This window comes from Musa acuminata, chromosome BXJ2-3, assembly GCF_036884655.1.
Source record: "Musa acuminata AAA Group cultivar baxijiao chromosome BXJ2-3, Cavendish_Baxijiao_AAA, whole genome shotgun sequence".
Classification (NCBI taxonomy): domain Eukaryota; kingdom Viridiplantae; phylum Streptophyta; class Magnoliopsida; order Zingiberales; family Musaceae; genus Musa; species Musa acuminata.
This window is the reverse complement of record NC_088340.1, coordinates 6,719,608-6,735,695: the sequence shown is the minus strand read 5'-3', so window position 1 is coordinate 6,735,695 and position 16,088 is coordinate 6,719,608. Positions and strand designations below refer to the sequence as shown.

The 16,088-nt window shown below is 41.5% G+C and overlaps 3 protein-coding genes across 5 annotated transcripts; 1 reads left to right on the top strand and 2 right to left on the bottom strand.

Moving 5' to 3' along the window:
* Positions 1-810: 810 nt before the first annotated feature.
* Positions 811-4,393, bottom strand: LOC135607124 (uncharacterized). Its single transcript, XM_065098670.1, has 2 exons — positions 3,644-4,393; positions 811-1,659 (listed from the first exon to the last, which is right to left on the bottom strand). The coding sequence occupies exons 1-2, from the start codon at positions 4,352-4,354 to the stop codon at positions 904-906; spliced, it is 1,467 nt and encodes a 488-aa protein (XP_064954742.1). The 5' UTR covers positions 4,355-4,393; the 3' UTR covers positions 811-903.
* Positions 4,394-5,747: 1,354 nt separating this feature from the next.
* LOC135607123 (inactive beta-amylase 9-like) lies at positions 5,748-7,921 on the top strand. Its single transcript, XM_065098669.1, has 3 exons — positions 5,748-6,047; positions 6,228-6,695; positions 6,774-7,921. The coding sequence occupies exons 1-3, from the start codon at positions 5,808-5,810 to the stop codon at positions 7,659-7,661; spliced, it is 1,596 nt and encodes a 531-aa protein (XP_064954741.1). The 5' UTR covers positions 5,748-5,807; the 3' UTR covers positions 7,662-7,921.
* A 1,111-nt stretch (positions 7,922-9,032) lies between these two features.
* On the bottom strand, positions 9,033-14,538 carry LOC103977704 (vesicle-associated protein 1-1). 3 transcript variants are annotated; one of them, XR_010485076.1, is made up of 10 exons: positions 14,380-14,529; positions 14,213-14,285; positions 13,145-13,215; positions 12,518-12,599; positions 12,087-12,202; positions 11,687-12,010; positions 11,299-11,361; positions 11,114-11,180; positions 10,442-10,519; positions 9,308-9,367 (listed from the first exon to the last, which is right to left on the bottom strand). XR_010485076.1 is itself a non-coding variant. In XM_009393291.3 (9 exons), exons 1-9 carry the CDS (start codon positions 14,455-14,457, stop codon positions 9,257-9,259), a joined length of 996 nt encoding a protein of 331 aa, XP_009391566.2. In that variant the 5' UTR covers positions 14,458-14,524; the 3' UTR covers positions 9,033-9,256. The 3 variants fall into 3 exon arrangements, 2 of the variants coding, with proteins under 2 accessions (XP_009391566.2, XP_064954740.1); XM_009393291.3 differs by lacking the exon at positions 11,114-11,180 and having other exon boundaries at positions 9,033-9,367; positions 14,380-14,524; XM_065098668.1 differs by lacking the exons at positions 11,114-11,180; positions 13,145-13,215 and having other exon boundaries at positions 9,033-9,367; positions 14,213-14,287; positions 14,380-14,538.
* Positions 14,539-16,088: the final 1,550 nt, after the last annotated feature.

Below are 16,088 nucleotides of genomic sequence, written 5' to 3'. Positions count from 1 at the left end.
ACATCTACCAAACCGAGCCATGGAATCTACCCGGTAAGCATGCCAATCTTTACTTGATCGATCCACTTCGTTACCAGCATGATCTGCAAGAGATTTTGTGGACGGTGCAGAAGGCGCAGGCTACTACTACACGCCGAGGCATAGGATGAGCGCCGCCGCCGACAGAGGCGGCAGCAGTAGTACGTCAGCGCACGTGAGGCGGACGGCCGGGGCGGGCTTCTGGTATGGCAAATCTCCGCTTGTTCCAATCCACAATGGCGCGGAGGTAATTGGGCACAAGACGTCGCTGGCGTTCAACCTCAAGAATAGATCGACGGGGTTCGTCACCAAGACTGGTTGGTTGATGAACGAGTACATCCTCCACTCTCCCGATCGTCAGGTATGTATCAGAGACACGCTTGTGCTTCGTAGAACGTCTACTGTTCATCATAGAGTGATGCATGCTGCTACTTTGACGTGTATATATATAAAAGAACATTAGCTTAAACTCTTTTTTGTAATTTGTTTTTGTTCTTTTGTGGTAGAATGATCTGAATATAGATGTGATGTTATAATATGCAGCTTCAGACGAGGGCCATTTGCAAAATCCACAACAAAAACGATGCCAGATTCGACTTCGATGAATAAAAGAGGACTGATAGATTCGAGAGAGCATATATATGTATAAATACATGCCGAGAGAACCTATAGTTTGGTACAGCAGCCGATGTTGGCATCATTGATATAATACTTGTGTATTTGATGTTATAGCAATAAAGATAAAACAATTAGCATAAAACATCTCGGCCTTTGATCAGACCACCAAAATCCTGCTTCAAAATATCAACTAAGATGTGGATTATTGATGAATGTGTGTGTTTACACCAACCAAGACTTCATTGTAGGGCCTAAATCACTTCCTCATCATACAACATCATTATCAGAATTACCATCAAGGTTATCAGATGTAGCACCATCGTCCTCATGATCTACGAAGTTTGATTGCACGAATTGGTAATGAGTGATAGCTTCGTTCGCTTCAGCGATCAAAGCAGCTCTTGCGGCTTTCAGAACTCCAGGTTCTGGATCGTTACCGGTCTTGTTGTACATACCAGCAGCAACAGAGTTTGCTGTCCTAGTATGTGCTCTTCTTCTTGCTTCTCTGCAATGTAGATGGTCGATGTACTTCTCGTGCAAGGCCACGTTTTTAATCTGCTTCAGAACCTCAGGACTTGGATCTGCATTACTGGTCTTGAACCGTGACAAGAGCCTCTTATGAGCAGCTGATGTAGAGTTCTCACTGCACTTCAAGAGGAAACCAGCATTGGTAAACATACGATCAGGTGTTCCAGGGGATGTGATCTCGGGCAAATCTAATGCTAATGCACTTGGTGAAGTTTCGAGAACCGAGAAATAATCTGCTTCCTTGGTTTGATCCGCCAAGCAGTGCTGCCTTAGCAAGTGCCTCACTGTCTTCTGTGCAACAAGACTCTTTTGTTTGCCGCTCCTTGCCCTTTTGACCTTCAGCTTCATATTGTCCACAGATTTGTCTGAAAAGGTAACGTTTCCTATTGGAGACCAATTGCTTTTGATTGCTCTTGAACGAGGTTGATGCTGGGGTGGAGTTGCAATCTCCGTGTGGATTCTGTTGAAGCATTCTTGAGCAGATTTTCCTGGTACCTGTAGATATATGGAATATCACAATTCACATTTCAATTGAGAAAAAGTCACTTGTTAATCTGGGTTTGGAAACACTGTTACTGCAATGCCTAATAGCAAGCTAAAAATTACATGGCTAAGTACATAGACAACCATGTCCTTGTAATTATAAAGACTTCATAATTACAGTAACAGTGTTTATAATATAAAACCATGATTCATATGAACAATAGCAATTATTGGCATTCATGACTCAACTGTATAATTCGGAGTCAAGTGCAATACATCAATTTCAGTAAAACTGACAATTAACATTATATTTTGTTATGTTATTTGTCATGGCAGATTAAGGATGTATCAGAATTAACAGTATAATATTGAACTGCTACTTCTGGTTTCCTGAAATGTAAGCATAAGGATTCAAAACTCTGAACACAGAGGTTATGCTGTTGACAGCTTGATTCACTGGAAGTGCCCACTGAAAATTTTAAAATAGAATTCCTTATGAATTGGACCTCACTTTATTTGTAATTTTGCTTGCACTGGATTTCACCCTTAGGGATATCCTCAATGGCTCATGGATTAAAGGGAAGTAGTGGATGTGGACGTAGATGTGAAAGCTGCATAGAGCTAAAAAATTAGCAAATTCACTTATTACTCCTATTCATCAATTAGAACAAAAGTTATGATTTACTAAAGGAAATACTCAGTAGACGAGGCTCTCACCTGGGGAGAGTCAATATACACAATCTTATCTTTAAATATTTAAAAAGACTGTTTCCATGACTCAAATCTTGGTCACCCAGGACACAAAGGAGCAATCTTACCCTTGTATCAAGGCCCGCTCTCGAAAGTTGTGGTTCACCATGATCATCAAAAAGATCTAAAACTTAGAACCAGATACCAAATAACATATTAAGCCTAAGGCTCCATGAAGCTATTGTTGGCACTATCATCTACAAGCAAACTTTGCATAAGAAATCTCCTTCATATTCCACATATGTCAAAGCCTTTTCCTTGTTATAATGCAGTAATTAGCACTGCCATGGAAAGGCATGATATATGATGCACTTCACCAGAAGGCCTAGTTATCATCTCAATCATGTAAGCCTGACTTGTTCCTCACAAAAATGAATTCTCCTGCATGATGTCAGTTCTAGTAATAGTTCTTATTTCTACTTTCTATGAGGAAAATCAGAACGATCCGGCATGCATCACTAGATACAATTTCTTATTTTACTTTCTAGCTTGCTGTTCTCTTATTTGCCAGCAATGTCAATCATCAGCAAAAAGGAAAATGCACATGCTGTGCCAATGTGAGATTTTATTCCTTTGCTGGGAAAAGATGCGCAAAGCTTATCAATTTACTTTATTCAGATTATGAAATAAGTACTGTAAATGTGCTTCTTAATATGTTCAAAGACTCTTTGGTGATAAGAAACTTACAAATTTCATGCTGTAAATACTTCATTGCTTCATCTTATATATTATAATTCATATATATATATCATGGAGAAACATATTTATTATAAATTTTCTCTCTAAATATTGTGTGTGCATTTTAGCACTAATAGACGTCACTATTTGGGGATGTAATGTAGCTGTGGAAATTAAACAAGAAGCACACAAGAAGAAGCAATTCTAAAATATCTAGTGATGAAAATGAATTAGGTAAATGCAGAAAGAGATTGTCAAACTTGGAGCTACCCAATGACATCATTTATTTGAAGGCAATGCTGACCTCCATTGAGATTTCAGCAAAGTAGTCTATTCAAACAATTTGAATCAATCAGTAAATCTAAAGGTTCTAAATCCTACAGAACAGCCTCATCAAGGATTGGAACAAAGATCAGCATAACAGATTAGTCGATCCTATTGCACAGTGTAGAACAAATTAATCGACGACAAGACCTGTCAGATAAATTTAGAGTCCGCCAAAACACAGAGGACCTGAAGCACAACAAGAAAATTGAATCGGAAAGAAGAAGGATTCAAGGAAAAATACCATCTTGGAGACCTTCTTCCAGAAATGTGGCGACGGCCTAGCCGACAAGTAAGCCTTCCGCAATGCCATCTCTTGCTCTTCCGTCCATTCCTCGGGGCCACAACAATGCTCTGATGCTCCTACCACTACCTCCTTCCCCTCTTCCGCCCTCACTTCTACTTTCGTCCTCTTGTTTCCCCCACCTTCCTTCTCCGCACCCTCCACCGGGTTCCCTCCTCCGCCCAAATCAAGAACCCCGTCTTGCTTCGCGTGAACAGCCGCAATAGAGGCTAACCTCGGGGATCTCCTCGGAATCTGAGGCGCTCCGACTGGCTTCGAAGGCCGCACGTTCCTCGAAGCAGGAACAATCTCTTTCCCTCCTCCTCCACTTGACCCCATGTCACTCTCGCACTTCGCCGCGCTGGCGGCAAATCTGGGCGACCTTCTCCGGCTCTGAGGCGCTGCGTCCGGTGAGGCCGAAGGCAACCGCCTATTCCTGCCGCAGGTCGGCGTATGTTCTTTCTCCGAGGGCGCGGTCTTGGGCCGCTTCTTTTGCTGCTTCGTCTTCTTGCTGCTGCGCAGGGAAGTGGGTAGAGCGAGAACGACGGTTTCGTGACTCGTCTGGGATCGGAATCGAGGCGATCTGGGAAGAGGGTTTCGATGAGACCGGAGTTGACGGCCGCCGCCACTGCCGTCGACGGGGGTTGCAGTGGTCGCCATTTTCTTGGACATTTTCCGGGGCTAGAGAGAGAGAGAGAGAGAGAGAAGGGGGCGGGGGGTGGATTTGAACAGTTCAAACAATCCGGGTTGGTTTAGTTCTATTAGTCGGCCCAAATTAAGTCGGTCCAATTGGAGTTGGCCCAAATAGATCGATCAGCTCAATTTGAGTCGGCCTTATAAGCGTCGGTCTAAATATTTATTTAGGTGATATATATACCATCCAAAAATTAGAAATAAATTTTAGTTTGACATATACAGATATCCTTATAAACAATCTTCGTTGCTTAGAATCATTTCACAGATACAATAGAGATATTTTGATTCTAATTAATATTAATATTCTTTAAACCTTTATAATGATAGCATGTTTAATTTCAAGACTATACACATTAAATATTTTAAATAAAAAATATAGTAATTATTCCATTTATTGAACAGTAGTTTTTTTTGTATTGGATCCAACACAATTGAAGCAAAACAAACTTATCCTTAATGATTTATTATACCTGCATCAATAGTTATCTTGTTGGATGCCAATCCACAATTCATCCCCTGATTGCCCACTTGATGGTGTTGATTGTTCTTCCTTCAACAATTGGTGGATTGGACTGATGAGTGAAGAGTTTTGGCACTTTTTGGCATGCCCACCTTCCACTCCCATGAACACTTAAATGATGACCATGGGAAGAAGCAACCCCAAATGTCTTGACATCAGGTCAACAGTAACAGCAGATTTCTCATCAGTCTAATTCAAGAATGACTAGTAAAGGTATATACCGAAATAGATAACTCGTAGGGGGATAAATGCAAGAAGAGCCTAAACAACAGTATCGCTGCCGTCTCAGTCTGGTGACGTGTCAGACAAGGTGCGCTTGAGGAGATTCCCTCCGGCACTGGATAGTGCCGTATAGCCAGTGTCGTAGCCGCCGGTGACGGTGCCCTTCCGCCTTCACCAAAAGCCGAAAGCCACGTATCTCCTTGGCCTTCTTCCTCGCTCTGGAGCCCGCCAGGCAACGAATCAGCTACCCGAGGGCACTTTTCCGTTCGTGATAGTAACCGGAAGACACTTCGCCACGTTTCCCAAACCTTCACTTCGATCTCCCAATTGGTGGTCGTCTCTGTTTGGTGTTCCACAGCTGCTCAGGCGTCTGGAAACTCCCGTGTCGGCTCTGTCTGCCACGCGTCCTTTCCAATTTCCAATTATAATCCAGCCTTTTACCAAAAACCACCAAATTGCCGAACCTCTTCGAGGGAGATGATCCGGTAGTCGAGGGTATATATGTCATTCAATCCCAAATAAATAGGATTTGTAGCTCTGTTGCGGATTAGTTGCCACGTGGCGTTACTTTTCTGTCCCCTCGTCCGACGCCCCGCCCCCTTTTAATGATCTCGAACAGCCACACTCTCACAATTGGAACACCAAATCATTCCTATTCTGCTTCGGTTGAAGTAGTAGTCGGGGAAGATGGAGGTTGGTTTGGCGGTGAAGCGAGCAGGGGCGGCTGTGCCGGAGGCGTTGTTGCCTGTCCGAACCCTGGGCTTCCGGGATCCCATCAAGGCCAGAACAAGAACTAGCTGCGTCGGGTTCCAGCCGCCGGCGAGCGGGGCGTGGAGGAAGCGAGCGGTTTGGGTGGCTCGCAAGGGCGTTGTCCGGTCTGAGGCGGTCCTGGAAGAGAAAGCGCCGCCTCCCATGAAGAAGAAGGAGGTTAGTTTCGTTAATTTCTACCTTTGTTTTGTTGGACATATTTACTGCTTAAGATCGAAGATTAATTATGATTTTAATCGTAGATGTTATTTAGATAAATGCGATTAAGCGTTACTGTCCAGATTATTGTCGTTGTTTTTTGATGTAAGCAACGGATGGTTTGGATTAATTTTGGTTTAGGCGGGTCCGGTTCGGCTGTACGTCGGTCTGCCGTTGGATGCGGTCTCCGACTGCAACGCCGTGAACCACGGCAAAGCCATCGCAGCCGGCCTCCGCGCCCTCGCTCTCCTCGGCGTCCACGGCGTCGACCTCCCTGTTTTCTGGGGCGTCGCTGCCGCCGGTGATTGGACCTCCTACCTCGCCCTCGCCGCCATGGCCCGTGACGTCGGTCTCCGCCTCCGGGTCTCCCTCCACCTTCACGCCCAACGCCGTCCCCGCCTCCCTCTCCCAGAGTCGGTCTCCCGCGCCGCCGCTTCCAACCCCGACCTCCTCTTCTCCGACCGCTCTGGCCGCCGGCACCCCGACTGCCTCTCGTTCGCGGTCGACGACCTCCCCGTCCTCGACGGAAAGACCCCGATGGAAGTGTACGAGGAGTTCTTCCAAAGCTTCCGCTTTGCCTTCTCCGACTTCTTCGGCGCCACCATCGAGGTAAGCAAAGCCGCCTCCTTTCTTCGTTTCCTTCCTCATCCGGTTCGTCTGGATAAAAATCGAACCTTTGCCTCTTAGGACATCACCATCGGTCTCGGGCCCAATGGCGAGCTGCGATACCCTTCTTTTCCTCCTTCCGGCAGCCATGAATTTACTGGTGTTGGAGAATTCCAATGTTACGACAAGTATATGCTCGCTGATCTCAAACGGCACGCCATGGAAGCCGGCAACCCTATCTGGGGCCATTCTGGCCCTCATGATGCCCCTGAATACAACCAGTCACCGGCTTTCGGGAAATTCTTCAAAGAGAATGGCGGCTCCTGGGAGACGGCCTACGGGCAATTCTTCCTGTCCTGGTACTCCGGCAAGCTCTTATCTCACGGTGACCGACTGCTCTCGGTGGCATCACAAGTGTTTGGTGATTTGCCTGTTGCACTCTCCGCCAAGGTGCCGCTTCTGCACTGGTGGCATAAAACCCGGTCGCGGCCGTCCCAACTGACGGCTGGGTTCTACAACACTGACGGTAGAGACGGGTACGACGCGGTGGCGGAGATCTTCTCAAGCAAGTCTTGCACCATGATCGTCCCAGGCATGGACCTCTCTGACCGGGATCAGCCTCAGGGTGTGAAGTCCAGCCCGGAGTCACTGCTGTCTCAGATTATGAGAGCATGCAGGAAGCATGGGGTGAGACTCGCTGGCGAGAATTATTCCCTAGTGGGAGTGGGTACTACTGGCTTCCGAAGAATAAAGGAGAACATTCTCGCTGAGAATTCAAGATTGGATTCATTCACTTATCATAGGATGGGTGCTGAATTCTTCTCGCCGGAGCATTGGCCTATGTTCACAGAGTTCATCAGGAGCATGATGCAACCTGAGATGGATTCTGATGATATTCCTAGCTCCGGAGAAAGGTTTTCACTTATGGATGCAGTGGCGGCGGACGATCGGGAGATGCAGACAGTGTAGCGATTCTACTGCATCGAAATTGAAATGTTTACGTGTGTATATGTATGTATGTATATAATCAAAATAGTATAAGTGTAGACAGAAAGGTAGAACAAATTAGTACCATAGACCTGAATGTCTGAAGGTTCATGTCTTGCGGGTAAGAGGGACCAAACACCACCATTTACATTAGCCTGGTGCAATGAACTACATAATGTATGTATTATGGTCGATATGTTAATATTCTCTTGAACTAGAAAGAATAGCATGTTGATATGAAACACTCGGCTGTGTGTGATCTGCTGTTCATTTATTTCACTGAGAGCATATGCAGGTGTGCATATATATAGATGTGATATGAGTTCACTTGCAGAACGATGGCTAACTATTGATACATCACACGGCATCAATGTCTGTCCCTTATCTATCAGAAACTTTTTGTACAAATCAGGGCAATCATGTGGTTCAGGGTAGGTGGTGGTCACCTGCATGAGAAACCGGTCGCTACCAACTGTGGATTCACCAATGAATTGCCACCGGAGTACACTTGTTGGGTTCACGCAACAATTCGACAGACTGATTAGTGTACTAGTGATTGAGTAAATCTAGATAGATTGCATGTTTTGTATCTTCTGCAGCAAGCATGAGTATGGGAATCGAATTCGAATCAAAAAATAGAATCTCAAATATAGATCTTTAATCCGAATAGATTTATCAATAATTTGATTTTAAAGACTACACGGATTAAGTTTGGGAGGGTACTCTTCTTCGACTTGATTAACCGATTCAAACTAAACTGAATCAATTTTAATTAAAAAAAAATCAATCCAATCCAAAACCTCAAAAGAGATAGAATGAATGATCCACCGAATAATATAACATATATCTTCCTAAGTTTATCTTCATAATGCCTGAGCTGAGGAAAGGATTAGACTACCAGTGGTGTAGTACAAGGGATCAATCATGCACTGTTGAGGAAGATGATACCGAAACAGGCGGGGGATGATGGCGATGCTGTGGTCATAGATAAGAGATAAACACGAATCCTTCCAACTTGGAGGATGATTAGATTGGAACAACATTGCATGTGGTATCTATCACAAGATTGGAGCTTTCCCAGAGACATGGATAGTGCAATTACATGTGTGATCATCTGATGCCTTGTAGTTATGTTCTTGGACTAGCTGGAAAGATCCAACGACGGCTGACAAGGCTCTCGGAAGTAGTAACACTGTGCAACAAAAGCTTACAAAAAGAAAGCACAAGACAGTGGGGAAGAATATTGGGATGGAAAGGGAAACCCTTTATATACAGTAAGAATATTGATCCATATCAGAAGTTAAAGGTCCAAAACAAAGTAAGTGTTTGCAGAAATGTCACAAGATACACACATTTTACATAAATTGACATCAGCCTTGAATTCTCTTTATACAAAGTGGAACATTTGTTACATGGAAATACGGCATAAGCAGGCAGGGGAAGACGTAAAAAAATTGCAAAAGAGTTTGTAATATTTGACATTTGACATTTGACATTGGAATTGTAATCTTTTTCCTTACAAATTATAGTTTCTAGCTCTAATGAAACTAAGCCAGGCTTGAGCATTGAGATGGATTTCATGGGTGCAGTAGATATCCAAATGCCATAGTAACTAGTGCCACGAATACTATAAACGAAAATGGAAAACCGGATTGAATGTTGACAACATATTTCCTTCTCAGCGCAGCCTGAAAGGAGAAAAATGCACCAATCAAATAGCAGTAGAAGAGAAACTTGTACCAACAAATATTCCCACAAAATGACATCATATATAAAAAAAGAATACTATTTGTGCTAATCAGCAGCCATTTCACGTACTTTTGGACTCAGGCTTCCCCGAGAATGAGAATGAGAATGATGCCTTGCATATTGAAGATATAGTGTATAGTTTATGAAGCAGCCAATTTGAAGCTTTAAGACAATATGCCCATGGTCTCAACATCATCAGATAAAGATGGAAATTTCAACAGCTGAATAAGCATGTCTATCAATTATTTGTCTTTCAACCAGCATTAATTGAATGGGGATGTTTGACACCTCAAACAGTTCCATACCCAAAATGGTTGGATGATTACAATCATATATAAATGCTAAATGGGTCTAGTCCAAATAACTTTTGAGCATTTTGGGTCGTTTGCCTTTGAACCTATGAAGTTGATGAAATAGTTTTCTTTAGAATCGGGTCATGTTAATTGATATCCTACTACAAGTGTCTGCAAGGTACAGAATGAATCTACTACTAAGTATGACAAGAGAATGCAAGCAAAAAATAGGCTACCTACTGATGTGGATAAAGCGGGGTATAGTGAGTGACCTTGAGCAGGAAAAGAGACTGGAGACACGTGATAATGTGGAGCCACCACTAGTCTACTACTATTACTTTAGACTTATAATTGAACCTATCTAGTTTTAGGTTGATAGCTAATGAGTTAATTTACCTATCGGGCTTGAGAAAAGAACCTCAAGAATGCAGACTTGTATGGTAAAAAGGAGAGAAGATTCAGAAAAGAGATCCTCAATTGCATTCCACAGTTGACTCTTAAAGAACATGGTTAGTATGAGATAGGTGTCAGCATAGACCATGTATTGACAGATGGTTAATCTACTACAAAGCTTTGCAGCACAAAAAAGAAGTTTAGTTTACTTTTCTGCAAATATCTAATGGGTATGCAAAATATTTAAGCTCCATCTCGCTCCTACATATAAGATGTTCTTTATAGTATAAGAATCATAACCTTTTGTTTTCAATAAAAAAAACTCACAATTTCTAGTTGAAATTTATCTCTGTCTTGAATTGCTGCAATATTCTCTTCTCTCATACTTGTTATTGTCTTCTCAGCCTGCAAATATTTCCATCTCTTAGACTATATGGTAACATGTTGCCTAAAAAAGATGGAATTTAGCATCACACACACACACACGCACACATTCACATACTATATATATATATATATATATATATATATATATATATATATATATATATATATATATATATATATATATAATATTACTATGTATTAGTATTATAAATTCCAATGTTACAGCTACAAGTAGAAACAAAACACAACTAGAGCAACTGAACTGAAACCTGAAGCTCTGCTTAGTAATATGGTTATTCAAATATGCTCTGCGAGGTTCTGAATACAATATAAACATGCAATTTGAAAGACATTGCAAGAACTTTGAAAATAAAACAACTGTTTATGGTCTAAAATAGTACAGTACACAATGCAATTTCCATTATGCAAAATCAGCAAATCACTCTTTTCTGATAAATGCAGATTGCAAGAGAATGTTCTGGGACACGGGTGAAAAATAGCATGATATATGAGAGAATGATAAATGCCTTTGTTTCCTGATGGCGTTAAGATAAATGGGGATTCAAGGTGATTAGAGAGGAAGGATGACAGCATGGGCCCCATGAGTGGTACCTTTGCTTCCCTGCCAATGGTATGCTATTCCCATTTTGACTTGCCAACAGGAAAAGGTAACAAAAGTCTTGCTCAAAAGAGAGTTGTCAATACCAAAAAATAGCATGCGATAAGAAATATAACGCATAACACCAGAATAAAAGCATAAATAGGTATAATAAAGCTACATATTAGAACTATCTAACCTCATTGAATTTTGCTTCGAGATTATTGAGTTTCAACTTCAACTCATCAATATCTTCGGCCACCTGGACAAACATGAGTCCAGTTAAGAAGCTCCATCAGATAAGGAGACAGATTTATGGTACCATAAGTAATGAACCAATTTCAACATCAAAATTGCAAATATCATTAAATCTGATGATTATAGAGGCTAGATGATTCTATAATATCAGAAAGTGCATAATGTTTATATTAAATGCCTGTTTACAAACATAATATTTACAAGATCCAGATTCTGGTAGTTCAGTACAAATTAAACGTGCAAATATTGACACTATCTGAAGTAAGCTTTCCAACAAAAAAGGAAGCTGCAACAGAAACAGAAAACATGCAGGGAAGGAGATCTCTTACAAGAGATGGGGTTACATCTGCTACTCCACCAAGTGTTTGATCACTAAAATAACAAGTCTCTTTTGACATCTCTCTTTCATGATCAAGCTCCTGTTTCAGAGCACCACTGTTTGAGATAGAAGTTTCTATCAAAATGGGAACTTCTTCAGCTGGTTCATGTTTCAAAATGCCATTAGTGGCAATAGAAATCTCAGCCAAATCAGGAATATCATGAGCTGGCTCCTGCCTCAAAGTTCTATTTTCTGGTGGTGGAGGATGTAGATGGCTGATAAGGGCAACTCTCAACTTGTTTTCTTGGATATATTTACCATTTTCTTTAAAGAACTGTAGAGCCAAAAAAGAACAATCATGGGACATAGTATAATACTACACATAAGACTTCAATTTATTAGATACTTACAAAACTTGGTACAATGTCCTCATCAGTAGTACCAAATGGAATGACTGTGCTCTGAACAAGGAACTTATCTTTTAATTGCATATCACGTGGAGTTTCCTTCGGCGCTTGCATAGTAACTAAAATAGAATTGCATAACCAAGCAAATAATCAAACACACAGATACCATTAATGTGGCAATATGCAATATAGAAATTATTTGCACATTATCATTAAATTCAGTAACAACTTCTAGCTGATCCATGTGGATGGGAAATGGCTCGAGTAAAGATATGATAACAGGATGCAGCCTGATCTCATTTCCTTGTAAAATTTTTACAGCCATAACTCGAGAAGCACCTTTTATAAACTGATATTAATTGCTAACTAGAAACTTTGGATTATATATTAGGCATGAATATTTACAATGTTAAAACAAAAGCGAGATAGCAGACCTGTAAAGTTGCATGTTGATCTTGGTAGAATGATGCCCATATTTGGTTGCACACAGTATCTCTTAGGAGATGTTGTTTTAACCTAGTGAATATGGAAATAGTTTAATCATTTTCAATTACAAATAACTCATGAGAACAATGGCAATGGCAATGGCAATGCAAAGACAACATTCATCTCCAACAAAAGGCACACAAGTAGGCTTCCATGAATAATTAAGCCTATCGATCAAGAAAATAACTGAGACATTAACCACCAATGCTTGAGAATCTAGCAAAGTAAACAAAGAGCAAATGACAATGGATAGTAAGGATAAGGTACAGCACTAGAGAAGATCATAATGGAACAAGAAATGGAAGGAAAGTATCTCAGACTAATTAGTGATAAGTTTGACACCAGAAGACAATGAAATATGCAAGATTAGATTCTATTTTGACTATGCTGACGAGAGTGACTGGTCTCAAACAAATATTTACTAATTCAGTGCAATAATGAACAAGTTACTTAAAGAGCATAAAATTTCAAGAGGCAATTTGAACTGAAGTGCAGAGCATACAATTCCTGCTTATCCCATCACTAACGGTTGTAATCTCTATATTGGACGCAAACAGTAAGAGAGAAGCATTAACCTTGAATGCAACATAATCATTGGATATGTTGACAAGTTGAACAGAACAAAAACTCTGCTTCCTTAACTCAACTGGAATAGACAAAGAAATTGTATTATGTTAGTATCAGTGTACAATTACATAAATTAACTAACCTAGGTTTTAGATATCTTGCAGGTTATAAGCATTATGTGGAAAAATCAGGAAAAAAAAGAGACTTTGAATGAATATGATTGATAGAGCAATTTTAAAAGATCATAGCCAACAAAATGATACACATATAGGATCAATTTAAAAACGTCAACAAGATATTAAAAAAGATTCCAATGATTGATCATTATAACTTGTAAAATTTTTTCAGCTTGATAGATTCAGCAGCTATAATTTTTGTGAAAGCCAATAGTGTCATAGAAGTTCTAATTCTTGCCAAGATATTCCATGCGAGGAGTATCAGATCATTAGTTCATGATGAAAAAGAGGATTTGTATCTTAAATATGTCCATGTCAATTATCTAACTGTATTATGTTCATACCAGAACGTACCTCATTAGTGGATGAAATGGGAATTCCAGAAGACACAAATCACTCATGCCAGCATGAACTGCAGATTCTAAGTACCCTGTTTCCACCTCAAGGAATTCCAAGCTATTCTAGTTTCATCTTTATTCATGGGCTTTCAAGTCCAATATCTATATTGATGACCATCATACTCGACGATTCATGGATTCCCTAAAATCAATGACTAAACATGTGCACAACACTTCTTTCTTTTCTAATTAATCATTTATTTAACCAGCTATAATATGAACGTCAAATAGGAAGAACATACTTTTTTCTTAAAAGGAAAGAACATAAACCACCAAAAAGCAAATGAATTTTGGCCATGCAAGAGGCAACGAGGGGGCCTCAACATCATAATGACAAGATTCAGAAAATTTGAAATCAGATGAGAATCGTCAATGTTTTAGGCCTATCAAAAAATATTCGAACTCCAGCTATCTGAAATTCATCCACTTCTCGAAATCGAAATCTTGAAACCTATCCATTGATCAAGAACATCAGGCGACGAACTCATGCGCCGATACTTACATGTGAACCTAAGTTCTTCTTGAGGCTGGATTTCCACAAGCACTTGACCTGTATCCATCGCGCCCTCGTGGTCCTCTGGTCCAGAAACAGGAGGAAATGAATCCATAACCAAATGCCGATCAAAAGATAAAAGACAAGGAAAAAGGAAACGCCAGCAAGAAAGATACTGGGGATCGCAGATTGGACTTCCGGATCGCGCCGCGGAGGTAGAAAGACGGCGAATTCGCCCTCGAATTCCCCCCCATGAACCCTAATAAGTAGTGTCACTCGAATGACGCCGAACGGTCTCCGGACAAACCATTGAATGATGTTTACAATTGAAGACGGCAAGCAACGACCGAGCGAACGAGACTGGTGGATTCGAAATGGAATCCGCTGTAGTAATTCTTGCAAAAGAATGACGTGGCGAGTGAATATTCGAGAACGATTGCCGGTTTGGACGATGGGACCCACGAAATTGGTTACATGGCAAATGCTGGTTTGATAGTTGAAACAGATGGTGGAATGGCGGAAGCAGTTGATCCTTTTCGTTTTCGTAGATTCTACGTCACGGTTTCTAGCGTCGGGAAATCCATGTGTGAGGATGCTGATATTTATACCCACGTTTTCTCCCACCGAACCCCTCCACCTCTGACGCGACGGCGTGTGTCCACTTGGGGGGGTAACACCAGCTGCTTTGGCGTAAGAATATCGAATTTTGAGACACCGACCGAGTTGTCCCTCCGAAGCAGTTTAAAATTAAAGTCAATATTTGTTTTCCAGCCCAACAAACGTACTCCCTCGACTACCCATGTGTTAACTGGGGAATGATCCAGGGTCCCGGTGAGTCCCACCTTTGCAAGCGAGGGATCACGTTAAGTTAAAAAGGAAACGAAAAACAACCAACCTTTTGACTTCAGGGGAACGTTGCTCGTGGGTTGGACTTTGTCCCGCCGACATCCCCCAAGGCGAAGCAACCTGCCGGTGACCGCCAGGTGTCCTCTTTAACTGTCAAATGACCATTTCAGGCCGCGATTTGGACGAACAGTGGGGGTCAGAAGAAGGGTAAAACGGGGAGGTCGTCGCAGTTAGCGGCGACGCGATCCTCGTCGCAGGTAATCGATTTGAATGTTCAATAGGATCCAATGTTTGATCCCTCATACGATTAACGAGTCAGTTTCTACTTCTTTTTGGGTGACATCTATAAATTGACGGTGTCACAGTATGTTGGAACTCATCGACTCCATAAAGGGAGTTCGCTATCTTACCAGCTCAGACATCCACTTGTTTTGTCCTTCAGATCGAAGCAAATGAGTTGTCGTCCTTCGTAATCCAAAGCTCTTGAATCTAAGCAAACATAAAGAAAGACTCCGATGAATTTTTGTTTAATTATTATAATGTACATACTTTCACTTAAACAAAAATATTTACTGTTCTCAAAGCATGTCGCGGCAAAAATCATGTTCCCAAGGAAAAGACATGCACATGAGTTTGGTGGCTCCTCATCTGCTATATATCATTGTCTTCTCGTGGGTTCCTGGAGATCTAGCAACTTGGAGTATATTAATCTCCAAGGGATTTGGCAGGATTTAGATCTGCATTCACAGGAAATGTGTGCCCCAAATTATTCGCCGGCAGAAGTACATGTGCTCGGTACTCCGTCTTCTTAAAGCGAGCGCCATGCTGCCGGTACGTTAGCGAGCGAGCTTCTTGTATCTCCGTGAATGGAACCAAACCTTTCTTTATTTAAGAATCCCTACTCGAAGAACTAATTGTCGTGTTTTAGGATAACAAACAGGAAGAGAATCCCATGCTTGGTCAAGCAAACGCACGTTTGAGGTGTATATGAAGAGCGGAGAAGCAACCCAAGCGATAGAACAGTGGATACGAATCAGGA